At 39.7% G+C, this 25852-nt stretch overlaps 1 protein-coding gene across 2 annotated transcripts in view; it reads left to right on the top strand.

The window, feature by feature from the left end:
- Positions 1–25852, top strand: part of AFF2 (AF4/FMR2 family member 2) — a 402517-nt gene that overhangs the window by 248886 nt on the left and 127779 nt on the right. For both annotated transcript variants that reach the window (XM_030576098.1, XM_030576097.1), the window contains exons 5-7: positions 6739–6831; positions 9479–9515; positions 9782–9833. In XM_030576098.1, coding sequence (XP_030431958.1) covers positions 6739–6831; positions 9479–9515; positions 9782–9833 — 182 coding nt within the window. The remainder of the gene's footprint in view (positions 1–6738; positions 6832–9478; positions 9516–9781; positions 9834–25852) is intronic.

Genomic DNA, 25852 nt, shown 5'->3' with positions numbered 1-25852 from the left:
AGCAAAACAGGAAAGGAAAACATATGTTGTAATGTTTATAGCTGACCTCTGTTAGCTTCTAAAACAATTTCTAAATTCATTTTCACTGAGTATGTTTTTTGTCAGTCCTTTCTGCTCTGCAAATATGGGAAGGTAAAGCAAGTATATTAGCTCGGGAGGATATGGTATCCATCCCATACACCAGCCAAGCCAGGGGTACTTATTTGTTGTCATGGAAAAAAACCACAAGGTGAATACTTTTTTGTGGTATATTATGGTCAGAGAGAAGATAGGTCGTTTTATTTATAGTATAAAATCCTGGCTTTTGAAAAAGAATTTGTTTGTGTGCTCTGGATTTTAGAATGTCTTTCATTTCATTGTAGAAGACTTTTGTACTGTAACAAGATAAATTATTTACTAGGATGACTAAGGCATCATTGCAAATGCAGCCATGTCGTTCCTTCATATAATGTGGGCTAGTCATATGCCGCTGATGATACATTTCTTGAACTGTCTGCATGGGTAAACAGTTTTCTACATTAGTGCCTTTATCGAGGAATTTGGCGCTCTCTGTTAGGACATCAGTAAAGTTAATTTCATAGCTGTTTTTATGTCTTAGAAACAAACAAGCTGTTGTGTCACTGGTTCCTAGGAACTTCTTAAAGCACTGAAACATGATAGTCAGATGCATAACTGTAAGCTTTATTGATCATGTCCACACTGCAGGAGTATTCATACAGCACTGAGAAAATCCCCAAATACCTCTCCCAGTATGTACTGGGCTCAGTGTAAAACCTTGGGTGGATTCCCTGGGGTAGTCTTTTCTTTGGTTATTCCAAATTACTGGTCAGGAATCTGGAAGGAATGTCCCCATGTGATCACACAAACAATTTGTCCATTAGTTCACATGAACTATTTTGCATCGTTAGTTTTAAAACCCCATTGGCCGTTTGCATTGCTTTTTATACCTGCAGTAGCCTTTTCTTATTAGAGGTGGTTGACTGAGATTTCACTTTTTTTAGTTCAGCATGCCCAGCACATATAGAATTTAACTATTGCTTGTTTGTTACTAAGTTGTTTGACTTCCTAGCAGAGAGAAAATAGGTAGGGCTGCACAAATGCAAAAGCTAGCAAGATATTGAAAAACCAATCACACTTTATATTAGGATTCCATTGATAAGTGTTTATAAAGGGCTAATAGACCATTAACAGATGTTTTAATAAAAGGTGAATTGAGTGTGATAGTCCAACATGTCAACAGGTTATTTGTAACTGTATCTTAGAATTATCTATAACACCTTCTACTGATGTGCTTGTAGCCATCTTTAGCATGTAGTATTCAGGTCTGATAACATCTATTAGTCATTTAGCAACCCTTTATAAACTGTTTATCAATGGAAGCTTAGTATGAAGTGTGAGCAAGAAATGGGAGGAAGTTTAGCACTACAGAACTAGTTGAGGAGCTGAAGGGACTGATGGATGAGGAAAGGTTGATAGTTTACACGAGTCCTGACTCTGTGCAGTCCCTGCCAACTCCTTAGCCAGCAGTAACTTCTGAGCAGAATGGATATCCAGCCACAGTGGAGGGGATCATGCCATGGAGAGTACCTTCTCCCTAGCTACTATGCCTGCTCTCTGTGCCTAATGCTGCCCTCTAAAACTGCAGACCAGACATTACATGGAGTGACAACAATGGGACCTTTATGAGTGCTGAGGCCAGAGAGAAAAATAGAATTGTTGCTTTTCCATCAATGCATTTCTGTAGATTTCTCATCCACACCATATAGTAGAGGGCAGCATTTGGCCCAGTAAGATCTATCACGTCATGAAATCATCCTCCAAAGGAAATAGCAGAAGCCCCATCTCTCTTGGATATTTCAAATTAGACTGGACAAGTGCTCTAGGGTTCATTGTAGGAAGTGAAGGGGCCTTCCTGGGGATAGAGACTAGTAGCCCTCTTCCATCGTGATTTCTGTGGTTCTAGTTTGGCACCTTTTGCCTGAATTTAAAACAATAACAAGACACACACGCACACCACAGTAACATTTTATTTTGAACAAGGAGCAAATTATGGAAAAATTGAAAGAGGGGGGAAAGCACTAAACTTTGAAAGAGGCAATTAACTTGAGGGTCTGGTTTTGCAAAGCTATTTTTCCATCTGCCCCTTTTCCCCTGGGCTCAACTTTCCAGCTCAGATCTGCTTTGCAGAAGCACACAAATCCCATTGCACTCCTAGTTCTCCCTTTCCGTTTGAGCTCTGATTTGGCCAGTGTATCTACAGCTCTTAAAGAGCTCAGTCAGGAAAAAACAGTGATTCATTAGACCCCTTCTGCATATGTACTTCTCGGTTACTTACCTGAGGGCTTTTGCAGCTAGAAAAAAGCAGATTTAGCTGAAGAAACGAGCATGCCTAGTCCTAATAAATAAAACACATGGAGTCAATTAAAACAATGTTTAAATTATTTTCAGGAAGGAGGACGCTTGATGTTACTACATCAGTGGAGCACGTTGACTTCTAAGCCAACCAATTGTGCAGCTTTACTTTCCCATTTAATCTGCAGGTCTATAAAAATATGTATGCATACTTACCATAGTAGTCATATGCCCAATCCATCAGTTAACATGATTTTGGAATTATTTTAAGTCCAAACCATGTGAAAATAAATCCTCACTTGATTTTGTGGACTTACTTTACTTCCATTATAATCCACTTTAAAACATCTCATATGCTCAGTTTTATTATTGTTACTTTCAGGAATTTCTAAATTTGGATTTATTAAATTTTTGAACTTTCCCTGGAAAAAGAAATGGTGTGATTTCCTGCTCTCACTGCTAGCATATGTCAAATTTCCCAAGCTAAACTGAGTAAAGCCTTGCCAGTATTTGGGAGGTGGACCACCAAGTGAAAACAAGGTTTTGCAAAGTATAGTGTTGATGATTCAATGGGTGGCATTCTTCCCTCTAAGGCCACGATTCTGCAAAGATTGGTGCATGTGCTTAAATCTACACAAGTGAGTAGTCTCACTGGGTTTGGTGGAGTTACTCATGAGTATAATTAATGTAAGCATAGGTTTTTGCAGGATCAGGGCTTGAGGTGCGGAAGTTCAGGAGTGCGTCCACATGGAGTTCTATTACCTCAGTAGGACTCTGTGCACATGCAGGGTGCACTCAGGCAGTTCTCAATGCAAATCAAGGCCCAAGTCTATAGTGCCAATGCCACCCCAGCATATTGTTAAGGAAAACCTGAGGGCTAGAGGGTACGTTCTTCAGATGAGCTATGAAGTCAAGGCTTTCTCAATTTGCAATCTTAAAAAGTTTATTAGCACTTTAGATAATTATAGTCCTCCTGCTTACATGCCCCATCACATCTTGACTAATGTGGTATTCTTCTTCGCTTACTGACATTAATACTGTTGTGTTATCACAGTAGCTGATGTCTTCTGTTCCACAGATAGCTGTACTTTAGCCCATAGTTAAGATTGTGTCACAACTTCTGCTTAATGGTTGACCTTTCCAAGTCCTCTAAAATCAATTTGCTTAGTCAGATTCCTTTGAAAGTTAGTGGATTCAGGGTAGGGTGAGTGACCCAAATTGAGGTCATTTGAAGTTGGAGATACAGAGATATAAGCCCCCTAAAAATAGCCATTTTTCAGAATGTTTCTAGTTGTTTTTTTGTTAGCAAAGCCACAGGTCAAACTATTAATATTATGTGGTCTCAATCTGTTGAGCTTTACCCAAGATACTGTATGGCATCCACTAAATCTTTGGGAACCCAAGTTGAGAACAGTAGTGGAGAAAACGTACATTTTTACAGTGTGCGCTAATACAGGAAAAATTACGAGAATTCCATTTCTGCCATTTTGTATGCTTTAAATCTCAACTCTTGTATGTGTTCTAAAATCTGAATGGTTACTCCAATTGCTTTGATATTTGGTGTGTCTCAGGAAGGCACAGGGTGGCATTAATTATCCAAATTTGGGATCATGTGACCAAGGGGTTCCCAAGTTACTGGCCACCCAAAAAACTGGTTTATTTCTGCTGCCTTGCACCATTAAACTGTGGGGTACTAATGAGTGGATGAATCACAGACCAAATTCAGACTGATGACTGTGAACTCTTCCTTCAATTAACAAGAATAAGTTAATCACAAGCCCTCATCTAAGGCAAAGAGAGTTTTGGACTGAGTGGGTGGAGGTTGCTACAATTTGAAAGTTGTGGGTGGCAATTTTAATTTGGGGGAATGTAATCCCTGTCTTGCGGGGGGATGGAAATTAGGCATGTGAATGCTTCCTGGGAAAGGAGGGGAATTAGAGAGTGGAGAAGTGGAGCAGTAGGAGGGGAGGGGGCTATGGGGAGGATAAATTGGGGTTAGGTGATACAGGAGGGGAGAGATGTTATGGGGGCTCAGGTGAGATAAGCATGGCACCCCCAGCTCTTCCGACTTCAATATGTGCATCCCAACCCCTTGTATTGCAAACATCCTGCACCTCACACCTGTTCCAGTGCATCCCAACTTCTCTGCATCCCCAGCTCTGCCAGCACACCCTATGGGGGGCGGGGGCTACACCCGAGCGGCTCCGCAACTCCAGAGGTTGCAGCGCGCAAAGCCAAGAGCCAAGCCCAGCCATCTCCACAGCAATGGAGCTGCAGGAGCCACCACTGTGGGATGGCCACCATGGTAGGGTGAATGCTAGACAGGACTCAACCTCCTTCCCCCAGTAGGGTTGCCAGCCCCCCAGGATTGTCCTGGAATCTCCAGGAATTAAAGATTAATCTTTAATTAAAGATTATGTCATGTGATGAAATCTCTAGGAATACATCCAACCAAAATTGGCAACCCTACCCCATGGGGGAGGGGGGTGGGCAGGACCTGACTGAAACCCCTAGACTATTTACTGGATCACAACAGGCCATAAATGTTTACAAATAGGTCCTGACCCCAAAAAAGGTTGAAAACCACTGGCCTATCTAATATGTTCTCCCTTTCATTATTTTCTTGCTATCGAATGGATGTGCCACAAAGTAATCTCTCAAACCTACCAAGGCTCCCTGATTGTTTGCCCCAGCCCAAACCCCCAACATAGATTAGAACAGCATGGGGGCTACTCTCACTTCTGCCAATTCCCAGTGGTCCCCTAGGGACATTTTCTCACCCGTGATGTGCTCCTCCCCATATCCAGGAGCTTCGCTTGCTCTCTGTCCACTGGGGATTCCCCAACCCCAGGGATATCCCCTACAGGGATTGGGGGTTCTCTCCCACTCCTGCCTGAATGGCACAAAGAGAGCAAACTGTCCCTTGTGCATAATGAGTGGTTTCATTTACTTTTCCTTACCTCAATACTGCATATCACATGATCTCTGGAAGGATAATTAGGGAAGTGAAAGTATTTACTGGCTGCTTCTACAGTGAAAATATCTTTGCAGCTGAATGCAACCATCCTTATCATGTTTTAGCTGGCTGAGCCAAGCACCCTCAGGTGGGACTAGTTGTGATTGATGGTTCACAACATTAACCTTTAACAAGGTCTTCTTTCTTTTTTACTTGCAGAATGTCAGCTAGGGCTGCAGCAGAAACAAAGCAGCTGTAGCTTGTAAGGTTTGTTGTGATCAGCCTTAGGTTTTTAAGAGCAAAGTAAAGCTGCAGACACCTGCACTCGTGTAACACAGCCAGTAACATTGCTGTCACATGCAGAACTTCATAGATGAGACATTCTTTCTCTTTTGTTTGTCATAAAAGAATCTCTTCTGAGCTTTGAAAGTAAAGAAAAACAATGAGACAAAGATGTAACAGATCACCAGAGACATGTAGTATTACCTGTCTGAATATTCATCAAATTACAAACAAAGGTAAGAAAGAATGGAGCAGCATCGAAAATGGAATGCACTCATTGCAAGGGCATAGACAAGCTTTGCCGACAACCTCAGTCCTTGCACTACCTGTGTTTTTACTGATTTTTCTTTTCTAAGGATGGGCCAAGTCTGCTCCCATCGACATCAGTGGGAAAACTACCATTGACTTCAACAGAAAAATGATTGGACACTTAGTGTTCAAACACACAGGTCTGTGTTTTGTGACCTGTGCCACTGAGTACCTGAGAGATTTCCATGAAGATATTTAAATACATTGTTAAAAATGCAAGACTATGGTTATGCTGGTTAGAAAGGAAGGATTGCTCAGTGGATAGGGTGCTGACTTGTGAGACCTGTGTTCAAGTCCCTGTTGAGCCACAGGCTTCCTGTGTGACCTTGGGCAAGTCAATCTCTGTGTACTTCTGTTCCCCAGCTGTAAAATGGGGATAATAAAACCATCCTACCTCACACGAGGACGAGGCTAAATACACTAAAGATTGAGAGTTGCTCAGGTGTTTGGACGATGGGGGCCATTACATTTACCTAAGATATCTGGCCCTGGGAGTAGAGCCAGTAGCTTACCTGCTGGAGGCCGTCTCAACTCAATGTTGGACATAGCTGAAAATTTTTACTGGTGGGACTTTTAGCATTAAACCATGTTTCCACTGTGCTTTCTGAGAGTCTGTGATCCGCTGTATAATTAGGGAACTCATCCACCAGGTAAGGACTCATGATGCCTTCTTAGCAAGCCTGTCCCTCACTCTCTAGAAGCAGATATGTGATGTTGGCCTTGTTGATCAGTCCAGGGTTTGATGGCCAACTGTAAGGTAATTCTCTCTCTCTTTCTCTCTCTCTTTTTTTTTTTAATTGAATGAATGACTTCTCAAAAACATATTTTTCCCCCACTAGGAGATGACCCATTCCTGGCCTCCACCTCTTACTGCTATTCACACCCCCGGCAAGGCTGAGCAGACCAAGTTTTCCATCCCAAGCAAGGTGCAGGTAGGTTATTAATTATTATTCATTCAGATATGAGTGATCTTCACTAGACACTATCCTCAAAGATATTTAGACTCCTAACTTCCATTGAAATCAATTTTAGGAACCTAAATAAGCCCAATTTGAGGATCTGGAACTTTCCTTTTGTGATTTGGTTTCATTTTCAAAATTCTCTTGTGATGAAAATTTTCTTAATATGTTATTGATAGGGTTGTGTGTTCAGAACTTTAAAAGTTAGAGTAAAGGATAAAAGAAAGGTGAATCTTATCTATGTTTTCAAACAAGTCTATTACAAATAGTATTTACAATGTGTTTATTTTTTCTCCCATTGTTTGTGTAACACACTAGCAAAGAGTATCTTTGTCCCCACTAGTGGCTGAAACCAACAAAGTAGTGTATGGGTCTGTTCCTGCTCTACAGTTAAAAGGACTGATACTTTAGCTCCAGGAATAGAGGTTCATGCTTTTAGATCCCCAAGTCCCAGATTCAGTCCCTGCAGATGACTCAACATGGGCATTGCTGCAAGTGGTGACTTATACTGAGATTTGAACTGCTGTGGACCTCTGCCATCTGCAGTCATACTTTCCAGGGGAACTGGAAATGTTACCCCATAGTGAGAGGTTTTGGTCTTTTCTCTATGGGCTGGACAATGTGAACAGTTTCTGAGGCTGCTACTGCTTTGAAGACAACAGAAAGCTGGTTCTTTCATTCATACAGTAGAGGCTTTTGTAATCATGCACTATTTCAGACATTTAAAATCAGTTTTCCCCTCACCAGTTTTGTCCAGTTGTCACTATTTGCCAGAGATTTTCCCACTCCAAACCCTGCCTCCATGTGTTGGCTGAAACTAATGTGAAATCAGTGTGGCTATTGCTCTTAAACAAAACAAAGCAAACTCCTACCATGCCATATTCCAGCAGAACATCGTTGTTCTGCTCCGCTGCTGACAATGACAATGCACTTAAGTGCTGCTGCATTAAACATCACAGGCCAGATTCAAATGTGGGTGCAACTCCTAACTAAGCTGAATACTGCACTCATTTATATTACTGTAAAATCTGGTTAAACTCCACAGAATCCATTTAGGTCAATGTGGATTCATACCTATATGAGTAAGCATGGAGTCTGGCACACTGGAAGCTGTATCTTCTTAAATTAGAGCAGGACTAAATTCAGTGCTGACTTTTTTTTTTTCTGGGGCCTACAAAAATAGGACCATGTACTGCACTCCTTCACTAACTTTCAGTGAGAGTTTTGCACAAGTAAATCTTATGCTCTCCAACCCAATTAAAAAAATCTGTGTGGTCATGATAAATTTATAAAATATAAATTAGGCTTTTAAAAAATCACGCTTTAGGAAAGAGGGAAGAACATGAATGTTTCTAGGTTAGTTAACTTTACTGTGAAAAATACAGCATATGATTGCCTACTCAGAACGTCCCACTAAATCAGTTAGAGAGAGCCAAATGGATAGGTTTTAGAGATAAAACACATAAAGAACATGTAGTCATATAAACCTAAAGCAGGCCTTATTATAGGTCCTCATTTTACGTAAAAAATCTGTCTCCCCATTTGTAAAATAATGCAAGACAAAAGGCAGAACTTATCACAACAATTTCTTTATCCCTCTGACACTTAAATTTAAAGTGCTATGTTTACTCTTGAAGGCATGATTTACCTCACAAGGGACTGACTAACAGTGCAGCAGAATATTAGGAACTAATATTGCCCTAAGAGAAAGTGTAGTGAGGGCTTTAATGACTTTAACATCCTACAGATCTAAGACTTAACAAAGTAGTGCCTGTCTCTCAGACTGGATTGTAAATAATGGCTTAATTTAAAATCATCACAATCTCCTAGGGCCTACTTGGGATGAAGGCTGATTTGGCATCAGGTTCTACCTCATTGTTGATTGGAAAGCCAAAGGAAAGATCAAGCAAGAAAAGAATGTGAAATTAAGAATGTCATTACACATTACTGTGAGTCAGTGAGAAGCACATTGTGTGCAAAAAGTGCTGTGTGCACGCCACACTGTGGGCTAGATCCTCAGCTGACGTAAAGTTAGTGCAGCTTCATTGATTTCACTGGAGCTTCACTGGTTTACACCAGCTGAAGAACTGACTCTTGTGTCTTTGTCACGTGTACATAAAAGAGCACTCCAAACCATCTTGAATTTCAGATTTAGGTAATGACATTTTAAGCAAGTGGGTCAAAAGAGAAGAGTAAAGCTGCTGAGCTGAATGCATTTTTATTTTAAAACTCAAGACCAAGTTCAGCCTATGCAAATACTTCCCATTATCTTAAATGGGAACCACGTGTACATATCTGTGGGTAAGACTTTAAAGGGCCAGATCATCAGCTGGTGTAAACTGATGTGTGGATTCCACACTGGAACTAAGTCAGTGTACACCAGCTGAGGGTCTGGCCATTTGGCCCTAAAATCGGCTAGGTACTGAGCAGTGCAAGTACACTTCAGTAGCATTCTTATGTACAGATAATACAGTTTTTTTAAATTTTAAGAGTTCTCTTCTGTGTATTTTCCTTCTCTGTTTACGTTATGCTTGTGCCGTAGTCTAGCAAGGAAGGACGTATCTACCTTCTTCTTCCTTTCACTGAACTAATCCTGACATTTTTGTATTCTTCATTGTAGGATTCCCAGCACCCGACTTCAGGATACAATGTACAAAGTAGGTCTTTATTGTCCTTAATCCAAACAGTCAGAGTTGTTTGCTTGGTTGTTGGTTTTTTTTGTATGTTTGTTTTTTGCCTACTTAACATCATTAAAACAAGGGATGAAAAATTAATTTCTATGGTGCTAAGGCAGATCAGTTCCATTTTTTATTACATATTACACATTGTGGCATGTTGTGAAACCAAATATAATTAGGTGGGTTGAGAGCTTAGGGCAACAGTAATCTTTTGACATTTGGAAATATGTTTCCTTCATTTACAGAGTGGAGTGATCCAGCAGGAAAAGCTGCCACCAAGTCAGTGCCACAAAAGTCGTACGTATTGTTACTTCCAGCTTTATATTTTGTTTTAAGTTTATTTTAAGGAATGAGCTTAGTTCTCCAAAGGTAACTGAACCCAGCTTACATACAATCTTGTCCTGGCATTCTGGTGTTCTCAACAGTGCTTACAAATTCGCCATAAACCAGTTTTATGTCTTCTGCTCTTACTGTTGTTTCTTGTTCTTAAGCATTAACTAACAGAGGTGTGTATAAAAGATGAGTTTATTAAGCAAAATTAATGCCAGTTTTATTTGTACAGCTCGCCAAAATTAAACCACTTTTAATTTGTCATCAGATACTAAGCTTCTTACAACAGAAAATTCAACCTGATGAATAGCTAATGCAAAAATTTTAGCATTTATTTATTGAAGGAGAGTAAAATATATTACATGATAGGCTTATGCAAGCTGGTGTTGAAAAAAGGGGTCTTGAATTTTATACACATTGAGACAGTTGACAGTCACACACTTAAAGAAAATCACAGTTGATCTAAAAATATGGAGGACCTGATTATTCACTGAGTTACATTCGTTTCCATTATGTTGTGCTGGTGTAAAACTGGAGTAAGGCAGCAGTGAATTGAGCCCACAATATTTTTCACCTTAACCAATGGTCTGAAAGTGCTTTACAAATATGAATTAATTAGCAACTTTGTAAAATAGGTTGCTATTATAGTTACTATTTTACATATGAGGAAAGTGAGGTTTGGATCTGGCCTAAATTCAGAGCTGCACCACTTTAACTACTGGAGTGTTTTTTAAATTGATTTGATTAAACCTAGATACACCAATCTGTACTGGTTTAACTAAAATGTGTTTAAACCCCTGTGTGGACACTTAGGTGGATTTAGAAGTGGCTTATAGCAATTTAGTTTAATTCAGTCAGGATGCAATTTAAACTAAATCTATATAAACCAGGTTAAATCAATTTAACGTGTCTACACCGCATTTTTGAATTCGTTTAATTAAATTGATTTTAAACCAGTTTTAGTTACATCAATACAACTTTGTGCACAGACGAGGTCTCAGTGAGGTCAGATGATTTGCCCAAGTCATATGGCAAGTCAGTCACAGAGTTGGGACTAGAATCCAAGCATTCCATTCCATTGTTTTAATCTCTGGACTCCGTGACTCATGAAATAAAGTCATGCAACTTTTCTCATATGAGTAAAGTTACTTAAATGAGTAAGGATTTGCAAAATGAATCTCTAATGCCAACCCTCTAAATTCAGTTTATTTAATTCTTCTGATTGGATGCAAAAGTTGAAAGTCAGCATTTTAATTTTAATGAGAATTATGAAATCTGGCTAATGATAAAAATAAATTAGTGTGCATAAGCGATATTTATTTTTCCAACAATATCATCAGATTAGTCCTTCCCTTATTCTATTGTTATTTCTGGAAATGATTTCAGATTTAAAAAAATATCTCACCCACTGGACCCTGATCCTGAAAACAGAAAGGATAAATTCATATGCCAGAATCTCTAAATGATGCAATGCTTACATACAGAACCTTCTCTAGTAAAACATAAAAAATATTATTACATCTTAAAATGATTGTTCTCCTAAAGCAAGTGTATTTGGATTTCACTATGAAAACTATTTTGGTGCATATACTATAAAATACAATATTTCAGTAGTTTGTATCCAACAGTAATAGACTTGTCAATCATGGTTTATAGTTATAAGCTGAATTTCAAAAGAACAGCGCTTCATAGCTCAATGGTCTATAGTGCATTTAATGGGACCAAAGCTCTCTGTAGGAAGCCTGATATAAAACTCGAAGACACTGAGTACATTTTATGAACCAGTTGCTCTCTATTCCGCTGCTTGATCTAAAGTTCCAGCACTATCAATCAGATTTCTGCTGGAATGAACTGCCTTCTTATGGTAGGTGATGGATTTTACACATGACAGATCAGAGCTGCAATAAAGTTACTTTTATTTTTAGCTTCCAAATGAAGATCAGCTATCCCATTACTATCATTTTTTCCCCTTTTACTACAAAGAAATTGTTAAGGCCATTTCCAAGAATTTCCATAGGTCTTTGGAAGGGTTGTATTGGTTAGGAGGCAATCCATTGTGTGACTTAAAGTATGGTAGGCAAGACTCTGCCCTTAGATCTGCCTGTACAGCTTCCACTAAGTTCAGCTGGAGTTGGTTGCACATGCCTGAGGACAGAATGAAAGCAAAGCAGACTGTGGGTGAAACCAGTGATGATATTATCACATAATCATAGCTAGATGGCAGATTTATTGATCCTGCTATCATTATCCATTTTAATAGCAAGATATTTATGATTCTGTGGTTTCATAATTCCTGAGATATGGATGGGATTCTGGGATCTACTGGTAAAATTATGGTTCCTGCATACAGCAGCACCAGTGGTCTGTGCTACAGAGCACACACCCCAGTCTGAGATCTTCTCCTATTGGTATTCTTGTCCCCAACCACCACCTCCACTTATCTCACGTATAGTCCTGCTAATTGGATCTATTTTTCACTCTTTCATCTTGAGCTTCTGCACAGGTGTGTTCATCTGTTTCTATCCATTGCGGGAGGTATCTCTGAGCTGGACATGTGTGTGAGATGATGTCACAGTTGTCCTTCATCTCTTTTATGATTACATGCAAATCTTATGAAACCGGAGAGTACCCATCCCATTAACATCACTTCTGTTGACAATCGGATTGACCCCATCAGTTCTTTCAGAAATCTGCTTGTGATCTTTGATCAGGAGTTGGAGGAAAGGTGCTCACATTCATCATATTACCCAGCTATCCACCTGCCAGCTTAGGAATTAGGTGCTATTTATAGGCAGTTGCCAAGATTCTGGAATGGGGTTTGCCATGTTGAGACTTGATTACATGCTGCTTAACTCTGCTCCAATAGACAATGCTCTGTACATGTCAGGTGTTGGAGGCTGGCGTCCTTGCAGGGTCAGAGTAAAGGTTTTTTTGTATGGTGTATGCTTTATGGTAGAAAGATGTGCACCAGTAGGTGGAAGAACAGACTATTTACTGTCAGGTGGCTTAACTTTCCATTTCCTTGACTGTATGGGTTTGTGTTAGGAATATTAGTATGGTAACCTAAATTGTTTCACAGCGAAGTATTTTTGTGTATTAATTTTTTGCTTTTTTAATGTTTAAAATATATGATGTCACACTCAAACACAGGGGGCCATGAGAAACCCCAGAGCTGTGCAGGATGTCAGATTAGGTGTGGTGAGTTGTGTCAAGGATGGGGCCCACAAATGCCAAAGGGCCTGATCCTACAAACACATAAGTAACTTAACTCACGAGTAGTCCCACTGAAGTGGTATTTTTATTTCTAGCCATACAGTTTTAATATGAAATTTATACATAGATATATCAAAAAGCTATTGTAGCTGAAACCAGTAATGACAATACCTAGCTCTTATGTAGTGCTTTTCTTCAGTAGATCTCAAAGCACTTCACAATCTTTAATGTATTTTTTCTTCCCCTGTGAGCTAGGGTGGCGTCATTATCTCCATTTTACAGATAGCCTCTCTGTGTCTCAGTTTCCTAAGTGACTTGCCCAAAGTCACACAGGAAGTCTGATGCAACAGATAATTGGACCCTGATTTCCCAAGTCTTAGGCTAGCGCCCTAACCATTGGACTACCCTTCCTCTCCAAAGGACAGTCAATGATTGTGAAAAAACTTGGCTTCTCATCTTCTTCTGCTTTTTTTGACCAGTCCTCTATAACACTGCATAGATTACATATAGTACAATAAATTTATAACCAGTCTACTCCTATTAGTTTTTTATGAAGCATAGTCAGGAGAAGCAGATAAGGCGCAACCAGTTGCAAGGAGAAGGATCATCTGTCAACATCCATGAATTCAAGGGTACGTAGTCAGCCCTTGACTGAGGTTTGTGTTAGATGATTACTATTGAGAGTATGTCATCCTCAAACATCCATTCTTTTGTTCTGTTTAGTTGTTAGCACTTGGCCTGTGTCCAGTTGGAAAGCACCCAGAACCTTTTTAATCAAGCACATCCTGTGTTCTAAGTCATGCTGCAGAGTACTCTTGGGTAGTTTCCATAAAAGCCCAGCTAAAAAGAAGACTGTAATCATAATGGTATTCTTTCGTTGTCATAAAATGACTTCCTATACTTATTGTATTAACACAGTATTAAAAGGTCCTACTCATGGATTCAGTGAACTACCGGAAACCATTAAGAACTTGGAACAGAAAAATTTAATGGGTCCGACAAAAACAACAACTTGTTTTATCTTTATAGGATTTTTGTGAGCCTACAGACTGTAGTCTACAACCTGTGCAGTAACTAGAGAAAAGCTAAGTTCAGAGTGCTCAAAAACATGCAAAACAAATTGGTGAACAATTTCACATGGCATTCTGGCAAACATTTCCTTGCAATTTTTGCACTCTTATCCCATTCAATGTGGTAAAAAATTACAGTGGAAATAAAAAGAATTTCTTTTAAAAGCTGAAAATGAGTCAGTGACCATTATTTAACTTGTTTAAAGCCAGGGAGAATCCCACTGATAAAACTGGGATTCACCACAGATGAGATTCTGACCTCCTTGAAGTCATTGCAGTTTTGCCATTGACTTCAATAGGGCCAGAATTTCCCACGTGGCTTTAAACAAGATGCAGTAAATACCAGTAGCTTCCTAATCCCAAAGATTATGGTAATACTTGATAGAAATGTACTGCTTGATGTTTAGCTGGTTCATAAGTGTCTAATGGCTTGTTGGAAGCTCTCCATCATGTCAGGGACAGTCACCTGGGAGCACAGAAAACAAAATTTGGCAGCATGCTCAAGCTATGAATTAAAGGTAATTCATGGTTTGAAGGGAACCAGCATGAGGTCCTTATGAAGAGTCATTAGACATCAAGAGGATTTTGATGCACCAAGGACTATATATTGGATAATGCGACAAGTAGAAATATTGGTATTCTGAACATTCAAATCAAGAAGCACTGATGCATCCTTAAACTTGAAAATAATCATTATTAAAAACGGGTTCATTTAGGGGTGGTATATGATTTTCAGTTTAACTGCACACACTAAAGACTTGCAAAGTTTTATATCCAACTGCAATAAGAAAAATGTGGTAGTATTATTTATGTATCAACGTACCCAATGTTATATCTGAGCTTCAGTCATACCCAGTTAGGGTATGATAGTTTTAAAATCTTACATTTCTGAAATTCTAGCGTTTGTAACCAAGGGTATTTCTACATTGCAGTGAAAAACTCACAGCTGACTTGGATTCATGGGGCTCAGGCTGTGGGACAGTAAAATTACGGTGTAGGCATTCAGGCTCAGGCTGGAGCCCAAATTCTAGGGCCCTGTGAGTGGGGAAGATCCCAGAGCCAGGCTCCAGCCCAAGCCTGAATGTTTAAACTGCAATTTGACAGCACCACAGCTCGAGCCAGAGACCAGCTGCGGGTATTCCGTTGTGGAGTAGACATACCCTAAAGCTCTTGATCTAAATCAGTGTTTCCCAAACCAGGGACACCGCTTGTTCAGGGAAAGGCCCTGGTGGGAGGGACGGTTTGTTTACCTGCAGCATCTGCAGGTCTGGTCGGTCATGGTTCCCACTGGCTGCAGTTCGCTGCTCCAGGCCAACGGGGGCTGCAGGAAGCAGCATGGGCCGAGGGATGTGCTGGCCGCCGCTTCCAGAAGCCCCCATTGGCCTGGAGCAGCGAACTGCGACCAGTGGGAGCTGCGATCGGCCGGTCCTGCGGACGCGGCCCGTAAACAAACTGGCCCAGCCTGCCAGGGGCTTTCCCTACACAAGCGGTGTCCCAAGTTTGGGAAACACTGATCTAGAGTATGAGAATGTCAAACGATCCCATATTGTTGATAGCCCGTTTCATTTTACAGTGTATGTTCAATTTCACTTTATAAGTGAGGGATGCATTAGTCATTAGACTAATTACTGACTGTTTGCTAACCTAAGGAAGTTCCAAAGATATTCCCTCTAGGTAAGCTGGCAAAGTCACAAATTCAAGGAGCTTAACACAACCCCATACAAATTATCATAATGAAACAACAGTGGCATGCAATTGGAACGCCATTATTTCTAGAGAGCTCCAGTGCAGTATATTAACAGGCCGAGTAGAAAGCAGAAACAAAAAAAGCCTCTTTTGATTAGCTGTCATTCATATTTACTGTCTCATTTTGTTAATTAGGAGTTTGCTTTGCACCCTTTTGCTAGAGTGAGTTCTTGAATGTTACTTTCCATGATCCAGGGCAAAGATAATGATCAGTCAACATTGTATCTTTGTTCCTTACTGGGTTCTCCTTTTGAGTAAAGTCCTAAGTAATTGGGACTCAAACAATGTTTATGTAGCTGTAGAAAATATTTCTTAGGGCCCATTGCAGAAAGAAGCAAATGTGCAAAACATTTCAGCGTCTATTAAATATAGTAGAACTCAGTGTCAGAATTAAAAATACTGCATCCTGAAAGATAAGACCATTATTCAAAATAATTTCTAAATTAGACTTTTAATTTGTTTTCATTATTCAAATGGCTCTTAGGCAGTTTAACCTCCCTGTCAAAATAAAATATCTGCTACTGCACTCTTTTCAATGATCTCCTCTTGACATATTTATACATCAGTTTAAAAGATCGTGTGAACAAGGGAAATTAATTTGCTTGTAATTCACTGATCAATGTTAAATAGTTTTTGTTGAATATCACAGACACATGTAGTGACTGCCGTAAGAGTGCTTGTAACAAACTGACCAACTGCCTTCTTGCTACCAATGTTTGAAATTTTAATAAGCACCAAAGATTACAATTTAAAAATAGCCTCTGATTCTGTATTAATCACCATTTATTCACTGTTACTGAGTAGTAGTATCTGCAATACCACTATTATAGTAATTCTCTATATTGAAAGTAAGGCATACCACTGCTTGGTAAACAGATAAATGCTGACTGTTTAATGGCAACCACTCTATATGTTAGCAGTAAAATGATAAGGGTACATATGATGCCAAGAGGCGTGTATTTCCTTATGCTCTCTGTATCAATGCCCATTTTGGTGTTTACAGCACTTTAGACCTGCAACAAGTTCCCCTGGGTTTAAGGAGTTCTGCCAACAGCCAATGATCCAGCAGAATGTGTTGCACTTTTATAGCTCAAGGTCAGCCTCAAGCTGATGCTCTATTTTATATGTCCATGGGATGGATTCCCTTCAAAAGACAGCCTAGCTTCAAACCTATGTTTTGGAAAACATATATACTGTGTAAATCTGAAAATATATGTCCTGTTCAGGACAGATGCAGCAGCTGCAACCAGAACCTCTCTTCCACAACTTCTGCTCCAAACTGCATCCCATTTCTTTCTCTTTGGATTTCCATCCTCTCTGCTTCACTACCTGCCAACTGACCTCTCTGTTTTTACTCCCCACAATTTGGATCTCTGTGCATCTCCTTCTCACTCCTTGTCTCTCTCCCTACACTCACGGTGCATAGCCCAACCACATCTCGTTCCTCTCTACTTCAGGCACTTTCTCGTCTACTACACCTTACTAATCCTTTAAGCTTAAATGACTCCAACTTCCTCCACTTTCTTCCAGCAGCAGTCAGCCACCTGCTGTGTAGTATCTGAGGTGAATGAATTGTCACCCAGATTTACTGCCTCCAGGAAGTACTGTAGGCACCATATGAAATGAGCCAGAAGCCTGAAAGAAGAATGGATTTTGCTAGGAAATTTTGCATTCATAACATTGGAATGTGTTATTTTTGTCCTAAGTATCCAAAAGTGAAGCTAAGAGCCACTAGTCCTAATTTCACAATTTATTTCTCTGTATCCTACTTCTGAATCTCTGTGACACAGCCCCTAAAATCCTCCATGTTTTCCTCAGCCCTACACCCTGCAACTTGAGGAACTCATATTGCTGTAATTATCCTTTGGGCTGAGGACTCAGCAGGACTCCAGAACCCATCAATGTTGCAGCCTAACTGACTAGAGGACTTATTTGTAAAGTAAAACAAAGTTCTCCTATCATCTCATGGGCTGACGAGCACAGTCTCTGCAGTACGCTCAGCCCTGGAAGTATGCCTTGACTATAAATAGGTTCTCTCAGATTGTTTACAAATTTCCCCACTAGCAGGTCACGTTAGTTAACACTCTCCCAGATTCCAGGAGGATGACGTTTTGTCCCCTTCAATGTCAGAGAAAATACAATTAAAGATTATCCTAATACTACCCCATGACTTCCTGAAAATAAGATATAAGCCTGGAAAAGGAGCAAGAATAAGCCAATCTTCCTAAGAAACATCCAGATAAATCATAAAAGGATTCTAAGAAGCTGGCAAATATGAAGCCATGTCCTCATTTCAATGCTAGCTTCCCCCCACCCTACAAATATGTATACAAAATATGAACATAGTTTAGACTAGCAAAAAATGGTCACTTATTGAAAATATTGCCAAATGGCCTGTAGATCATTTATGGATAAGAGTCTTATTTAGTCTAAAAAAAAAGTTGCTGAACAAAAGATCTTGACAGGTCTTGAAAGAAAGATATTGACCAGTTTACCGATGTATCTTCTTATATTGACAACAGAGAGGCTGAAATGCAACTCGCAAGCTTGCCTGGGTATGTATGACATAGTATCTCCAGGGATGAAGGTCTGACTTTTCACATCTACTTTTTGTAGGCTATATAGATCCCATTTCTTCCTTATGTGCTATTCCTGACAAGTGAACTCTGTTTTAAAGTGGTATCTTTGCCTCTCAAAGGACAGTAAGGAATGCAAATGAGCATTCAGCACATTTGATTTAGCATGGATTTATATAGTTCCAGACAAATTTGAAAGCTTATACAAATCATATATTTTCAGGTTTGGCTATATTCCAGAATGGAATTTTTTGTTAGGTGAAACCTTCATCTCAGCTCCTTTTTGTGGGTCTTTAGTCTGAGATTGAAGAGGAACTGAAACTGGTGACCTGTCTTGGCCTTTAGTACTGGATTAAAATTCCAAGTTGCTTCCATGGCAACTGTACCTTGAAAATTAGATCCTGACAGAAGCACTAAGAAACTTAAAACTGCAACTGCTGCACTGAACTCTGAAGAAAGGTTGCTTACAATTGTCGGTGACAGGCTCTTAATTGAAATAATCTGCCTTTCCCTTTGCTAGAAAAAAGAAATTAAATGAAAGAACAAAAAGATTATATCTCAATAGATATTTTTAAGTGAAAAAATCTGCTGTGATTCAAACTACAGTGTACTCTACAGCATGAGATTCAAATCAGTTTCAGCCCAATTTATAGGATTCAAGAGGGACTACGATATTAGAGGTGGCAGCATGCTAAGCTACATGATAAGGACAACCTCACACATGCACTTGTAAAGGTCTAAATCACAGAACCCAGGCTGATACCAGAGGCCAGGCAGTGGCCAGCATTAAATCACAGGTTAGCTTTTTACTTTTTTCCCCTCTTTTAACCCTGCAGTGGAAATCAAAAGAGACATCACAGATGTTCTGTCTGATTCCATGCAATTATCCATCCCGTAACTGCAAAGGGATACACGTAAGCCAGATAGCACTATTGCAGATCAAGTGTGATAGAAGTTACTCATTTTCCAATCTAATCAATGCAACAGTCAGCCAGAGATAATGGTATAACTCCTTCACCACTAAAGGAGGTTAAGTTGGTTTTTTCCCCATAAGGAAAAAGAACAACAGGGTTGCAACATGAAAGGAAAAGGCACTCTGAGCTGGTTAAAGGACTTTCTGGCCTTCTTATCTCCACTTCATCCAGGTAAAAAACCTAAGTGTCATCTATTAGTAATGATTTCAAAGGAAATGTCAAATTCAAAGGGAATCTGCAGCCAAAATAACACAAATACATTTGCCTTATTCTAGGCTAAGAAAGAAAGAAACAGACTAAAACTGTTTCTAAATGTAGAGAGGATGGAGTTGCGGGAAAGGCAGATGGAAATAGGTATACAACTTGCATTGTCAGACACAGCAATTACAAATCCAACCTCATGCATGTCATATAGAAAGTTAATCTTAGGATCTTCATGCAAGCATGGTAAAAGAATTCATACTTACAGTTAAGTCATTTTATACTGTACATCAATAAAATTATAAAATAGGGAGATCAAGTTTAAATGTTTTGATTCTTTATAAGGCACCATGAATACCTGTGGAATTCTACAAACATTTAACATTATTAATAATGATAATATAATAGATCTCTCCCCACCTTTATGTATAGGCCAAGCCATTAGCACTACTTATTATTAAAGTTTCCAACACTTCCCATTATAAGGCCCTGTTTTCAGTTACTAATAACTTTGCCAAATTTTAATCATGTGAGCTACAATTTTCCAGTGCCGGGTATCTGCCTCAGGTAGAATTGCTAACATTACTATTATTTTTTTTATTTATTAGAACTGGTGATTAATCGCAGCTAACTCATGCGATTAACTAAAAAATAATTGCAATTAAAAAAATTAATCGTGATTAATCACAGTTTTAATCACACTGTTAAACAATAGAATACCAGTTGGAATTTATTAAATATTTTGGGATGCTCTTCTACATTTTCATATATATTGATTTCAATTACAACACAGAATATAAAGTGCTCCAACCCAGCTTTTCTTGCATTTTTAGCATTCTAAACTGTGTCTGAAGGAATATGGGGTGCAATGGGCAGAAGGGTGTGTGTCCACTAGAGCATGCTCCCGTCCAGAGCCTGGAATGGAACCCAAGATTCCTGAATCTCACCTCTGCTCTGTTGTCAGCAAATTTCTGAAGTCCACTGGCAAAGTGTCCCATCGTCCGCTAGTTCTGATTCACATAGAGGATGACCATCTCCCACAGCTATCCTACTCCATTAGCCCAAGGGGCAGATGTTGGAGTGGTGACTCTGAAGAATCCAACACTGCTAATGACCCATGTGGCCGTCAACGTGCCACATGATGGAATTTGTTTTTTCAGGTTGCTTTTTAATAACTTAGGAAATTATATTCAAAAACTACAATAAAAGACATTTTTAAATTTACAAAGTCCGGCACTCAAAAGTTTGGACACGCCACCAGTTAGGTTGCCTGTGCAATCTTAATCTGTCCCCCTTGTTCGTATGCAGTATGAGACAGTCTTTAATTACATAATCACTTGCTATTTTTTCCATGTGACCCCTTGGTTCTATGCTGAGGATGAGCTTGCTGTGGGGATGAATCAAAGTAGGGTAGTGAGGGAAGCTGGGAAGTGTGTAGGGAGTGAGGCAGAGGACTTCAGAAGAAAAAGGAAGGTCTCATGGTTAAGGCAGTTGAATGTTGTCCTGGAGAACCACATTCTATCTCTGCCTCTGCCACAGAGCTCCTGTGTGATGCTGGGCAAATCACTCAAACCATGTTTTTCAGAGGTGGTTACTAATTGTGTGTTAGTCGGAGCGGTGCCTTGAAAAAATAAAATGCTATATGATGCTAAATTCTCTGAAAAAAATCAAGTCTTAGTCACTTCAACATGGGTGCCCAAATTTAATGGATACTTTTGACATTAATCTCTCTGTGCCTCAGTTCCCATCTGTAAAATGGGGATGGTACGCCCTCAAATCACAGGGCTACTATGAAGATAAAATCATTAATATTTGTGAAGTTCTCAGAGGGTATAGTGAAGAGCACCACAGAAATGCCTATGAAGAACTTAATAATTATGTACTCAGGGCAGGGTTAAATAGTATGCAATAAATAAGAGCTGAGACCACACGTTGAACAAGGAAAAGAAACGAAAACATTGAACAGCTGCTCATTAAATGAGCATCATCCTTCCTGTGCACTGAATGAGGCAAGGATCCTGGGAAGAATCGTATATAACCATGAATTTAAAGATTGTATGATAATCCATATGCACAAGGGAGTCAAATTAAGATTGCACAGGCATTTCCTAACTTTTGAGTTTCTGACTTTGTAGCCTTTATATTAAAGGTATTAATTGCACTGTATGCATGGCCCCTCAGAATCCCACCTCTCAGGAGGCAAAAGAATAACACCTGTGAGTGAGGCGCAAGTTGCCTCCACCACTTGTGGAAAGGCAGAAAGGAGCTGTTGTTGGTCTTTCCTGTGCCCTGTGTAGACAGGAGTAGTAGGTGTGTGGGCCCACCTCAGTGGGAAGGAGCAACCCTAGGTGACTGCTGGAAGGCAGAGGAGCCTCTGAATCTATTAGTCATCTTCTCTTCTTTCCACAGCCATAGGAGGTGCTTGGTGCAACTTTCACAGCTCCCTGCACATCCTGAGGACTTAGATCTGCAGCCTCCATGGAGAAGAGCAGGTTCTTAAAATGGCTGAAGCTACTCTGTCCCACAAGGGATTACTGCTTTCAGCAAGGCAGTTACTTCCCCCCCATTGGTCCAGATTTGTGACTACTACTTGGGTCTTCCTTTGTGAGGAGCAAAGGAGACCAGTCATGGTTCTTTTGGCCTCTTCATGGAGATTAATGGCGTTCAGGAGCAACTGCATCTGGCCCTATTAAATGGGGAGCGGGCCCAGCTCTACCATGAATTCATGGCATGCAATTCAGTTTCCTCATCTGATAAAACCAGGGATAATGATAGTTACCCAAGCCTTTGTAAAGCACTTTGACATCTGGAGATGAAAAGCCTGTGCACATGCTAAATATTATTATTATGATGTCACCAACTGGGTGTAGGGCTTTATACCTGTGACCAGGAAGTAAAGAGGGGCAGTTAGTGAAATACCCAAAACAGAGGGATTTCTAAAAGGTAACAATATTTTCTTAAGACAAGGATTAGTTTGATATTTGCCTTGACCAACCTAACGTAAAAGCAAAGATATTACATACCAGGTAGATTAGGCTTCTTAACAGACAGATACTGTAGAGAGACAAGATGGGTGAGGTAATATCTTTTATTGGACCATTGTCTGTTGGTGAAAGAGACAAGCCTTCAAGTTACACAGAGCTCTTCTTCAGCTCTGGGAAAGAAGTGTCTTTCAGGTCTGAGGGAGAGCTCTGGGTAGATTGAAGGCTCTTCCCTTTCACCAACAGAGGTTGGTGCCATGAAAGATATTACCTCACCTACCTTATCACTCATATATCCTAGGACCAACGTGGCTACAACAACTCTACAAAGATGCTATGGAAACAGATTAGATTATAGATACTTGATATAGCTAGATGATGATGTAAAACTGTAAATAAATAGCATTATATTACAGAAGAAACACTTTTGCCAAAACTTAACCTCCACACTTACAATAAGGTAACATGTTTAATTATTTAGTTCTATATTTTAAATTTAGATTCATGTCAAGTGCATGCATGGGAAAAAAAAATCAGTTTTCTCTCCACTAAACTCCTACTGTACATGATCTCTTATACTCATAACACCCCCAAAACATCAGATGATATGTATTGTTTCACTCAGTGCAAGCTCTCGAGATATGGGATCAGTAATATATTCTATTGTCAAAGGCAAGTAAATGTCAGGCAAGTGCAGGTTGCCTGGAAGTAACACTTCTATTATATTAACAACCCATTGAATTGTTACAACACCTGGAGTTCAGTGCAGAAGAGAAGGACATGGACATTTTTTTGTCAAAGCAAAATAAGAGCTACTTAATATTTTCTCACCTTTCAAAGTATATACTTTTGTAATAGCAGAGAGTCAAGGTGGGTGAGGTAATCTATTTTATTGGACCAACTTCTGTTGGTGAGAGAGACAAGCTTTTGCTCCAGTGGCAGGCAGTTAAAAATGGAGACCAACCCATTGGAAATTTCACAATGTCAAACTCACTCCTCGTGTAACTTCATTAGGTTCAGTGGAGTCGCAGTCAAGGATGAATTTGGCCTGTCCTGTTGTATACGTACTACTGTTATTTTTACTTAGAAAGGCATCTGCCTTTAATTATTGTCAGACTGGATCATGGAGCCTTGGAATATGTGGCGATAAATTTGTTCTTTGCCAGAAGGGAATGTAAAGAAACATTTAAATAGGTTTTTAAAATAAGAATGAAATCTCTGAAGACGTGTATTGTGGTGCTTGCTGTATATCAAAACATATAAGCATGTAGTTGTAACAATGGTTTTGTAAATATAATACTGAGCGAACTATGAAAAATAACCCACTAAGGTGCTGTTTCTGTAACTCAGACACACTGAGTTAAGCGGCGTGGGCCATAAAGTAGATATGTGCTGTTAAAAAATACTTGCTTTTGTGAGATTACTTTATTTTACACCCAATGGACTAATCCTTTTTATTTCTTCACTCTGCAAAATGTGTGTGTTTAGTGCACAATTCACTTCTCCCTGCAAAAGACCCAAGTAATCCACTGGTGCAGGTATGCATGGAGTGCACAGGGATACATACACACATGCAACTGGTGGAGACAGCTGCAGGAGAGTCCTTCCATGGCTCTCATTCCAGCCTGTGGGATAGAAGAGCAGCTGGAAAGCCTGCCTCACTCCTAGCTGGTCCCTCTGTGCCAGCCTAGATGAGGCCACTTTGTAGCAGCCTTCTCCAAAGTATATGGGGTGCAACCCACAGAAGGCTAAACTGTGTCCGAAGGAATATGAAGGGCTTTTCAGAGGGCCCCGTGCTTAGCTGAATCCCTGCCCTGAGTATTTCGGTTCGGATATGTGGAAGGGGAGAGGGATCATAACAAGAGTGTGATCCTAATTTTAAATTGCTCAATAGGCTTCTGTAATGGGAATTGGATGTGGCCTCTATAAAGACAATGGAGCAATTGCTAGTGACTTCAGTGGGATTGGGTTCAGATTCCAGATACGTCACTCTTTAAGGAATCGTACTCAAGACATTGAAAAATGTGACGTAAAGAAGGTATCTTGTCTCAAAAGAATCATATTCCAGCCTAGGTATTGAATTGTTCTGCCATAGCCGAGGCCAAATGAAACCTCATGCTTTGTTAATTGTTTTAATTGTTAATGGTGTCATTGCGCACATTTGTAGTTTAGACTCTGTCATGAATTCCAGTATAATCCCCATTACTCAGAGATGTCTAACTTTCTGTCAAATATTGCTTTTGGCTGAACTGTTTATGTACGGCTGTCAGCCATGGACTGCCCAGAGACAATTGGAAGACATCCATTGACTCCCATGACTTAAGTCAGGCCATAGCAGGGGAGCAGCAAGAAAAAGAAGCTGTTGAGGGGTTTGGTGGGTAATCGCCCTGTTGGAATCTTGAAAAATAGTTTCTACTTAAAATCTTCTTTTTAAAGCGTCAAATATTGTATGATTTTAGAAGCCTGATTCTGCAAATAATTACAACCGGGCTAATACTGGACTACCCACAGGAGTAAACACTAAGCCCAGCAGTAAGTGTTTGAAGCATCGGTCTGATGATGGAATGGACTGGTGCATACAGACATTTTAAAAATATATAAGCAGAGTAGAGACTGAGCTTTGACAAGCAGCTGTTCATGTAGAAGTAACTGTTTTTATAGGATTTTCTGGTAGGTAAAATTATTGCACAGGCAGCCTACAGAACGCAGCTCATGCATCCCATTTTAAAAGAAGAATAAAACAAAAACAATAAATCTGTTAAATCATAATGGCTCCCAGTCGTGACAAATTTGCAGATTAAAGCTCATTGAGTTCACATTTAAATGATCGATGATAATGACTCAGAAAGAGCCATTATGATCTATTTCATCAATAATCCTCATATTTTTTTGCCTTGTAACTACACTAAAGATGCTCATGATGGGTAGTGTCTGATGAAAAAAATGTTTTGTTTACGAAAGGGAATCAGAAAAAAAGGATTTTCAGATTAACAAATTTAAATGGCTGTTGCTGTTTATGTTGTTTGTACGTGACAGATTTTCCCATCATTAATATTAATCATTTGCGGCAACAGAGCCTTTGTTGAGAGAACTCGAGATAATGCAGGCGTTCCTGGCACAGCTCCAGACTCTATTTGATTTCACTTAGAGTTTGGGGTCGGTGAGGCATGCAGGATCAGAGCTCTAGGACTTTATCCTGCAGTGTGCTCAGCATGTCAGCCCCAA

The sequence above is a fragment of the Gopherus evgoodei genome, chromosome 9, assembly GCF_007399415.2.
Source record: "Gopherus evgoodei ecotype Sinaloan lineage chromosome 9, rGopEvg1_v1.p, whole genome shotgun sequence".
NCBI classification, from domain to species: domain Eukaryota; kingdom Metazoa; phylum Chordata; order Testudines; family Testudinidae; genus Gopherus; species Gopherus evgoodei.
The sequence above is the reverse complement of the archived record's forward strand: the minus strand, read 5'-3'. Positions and strand labels throughout refer to the sequence as shown.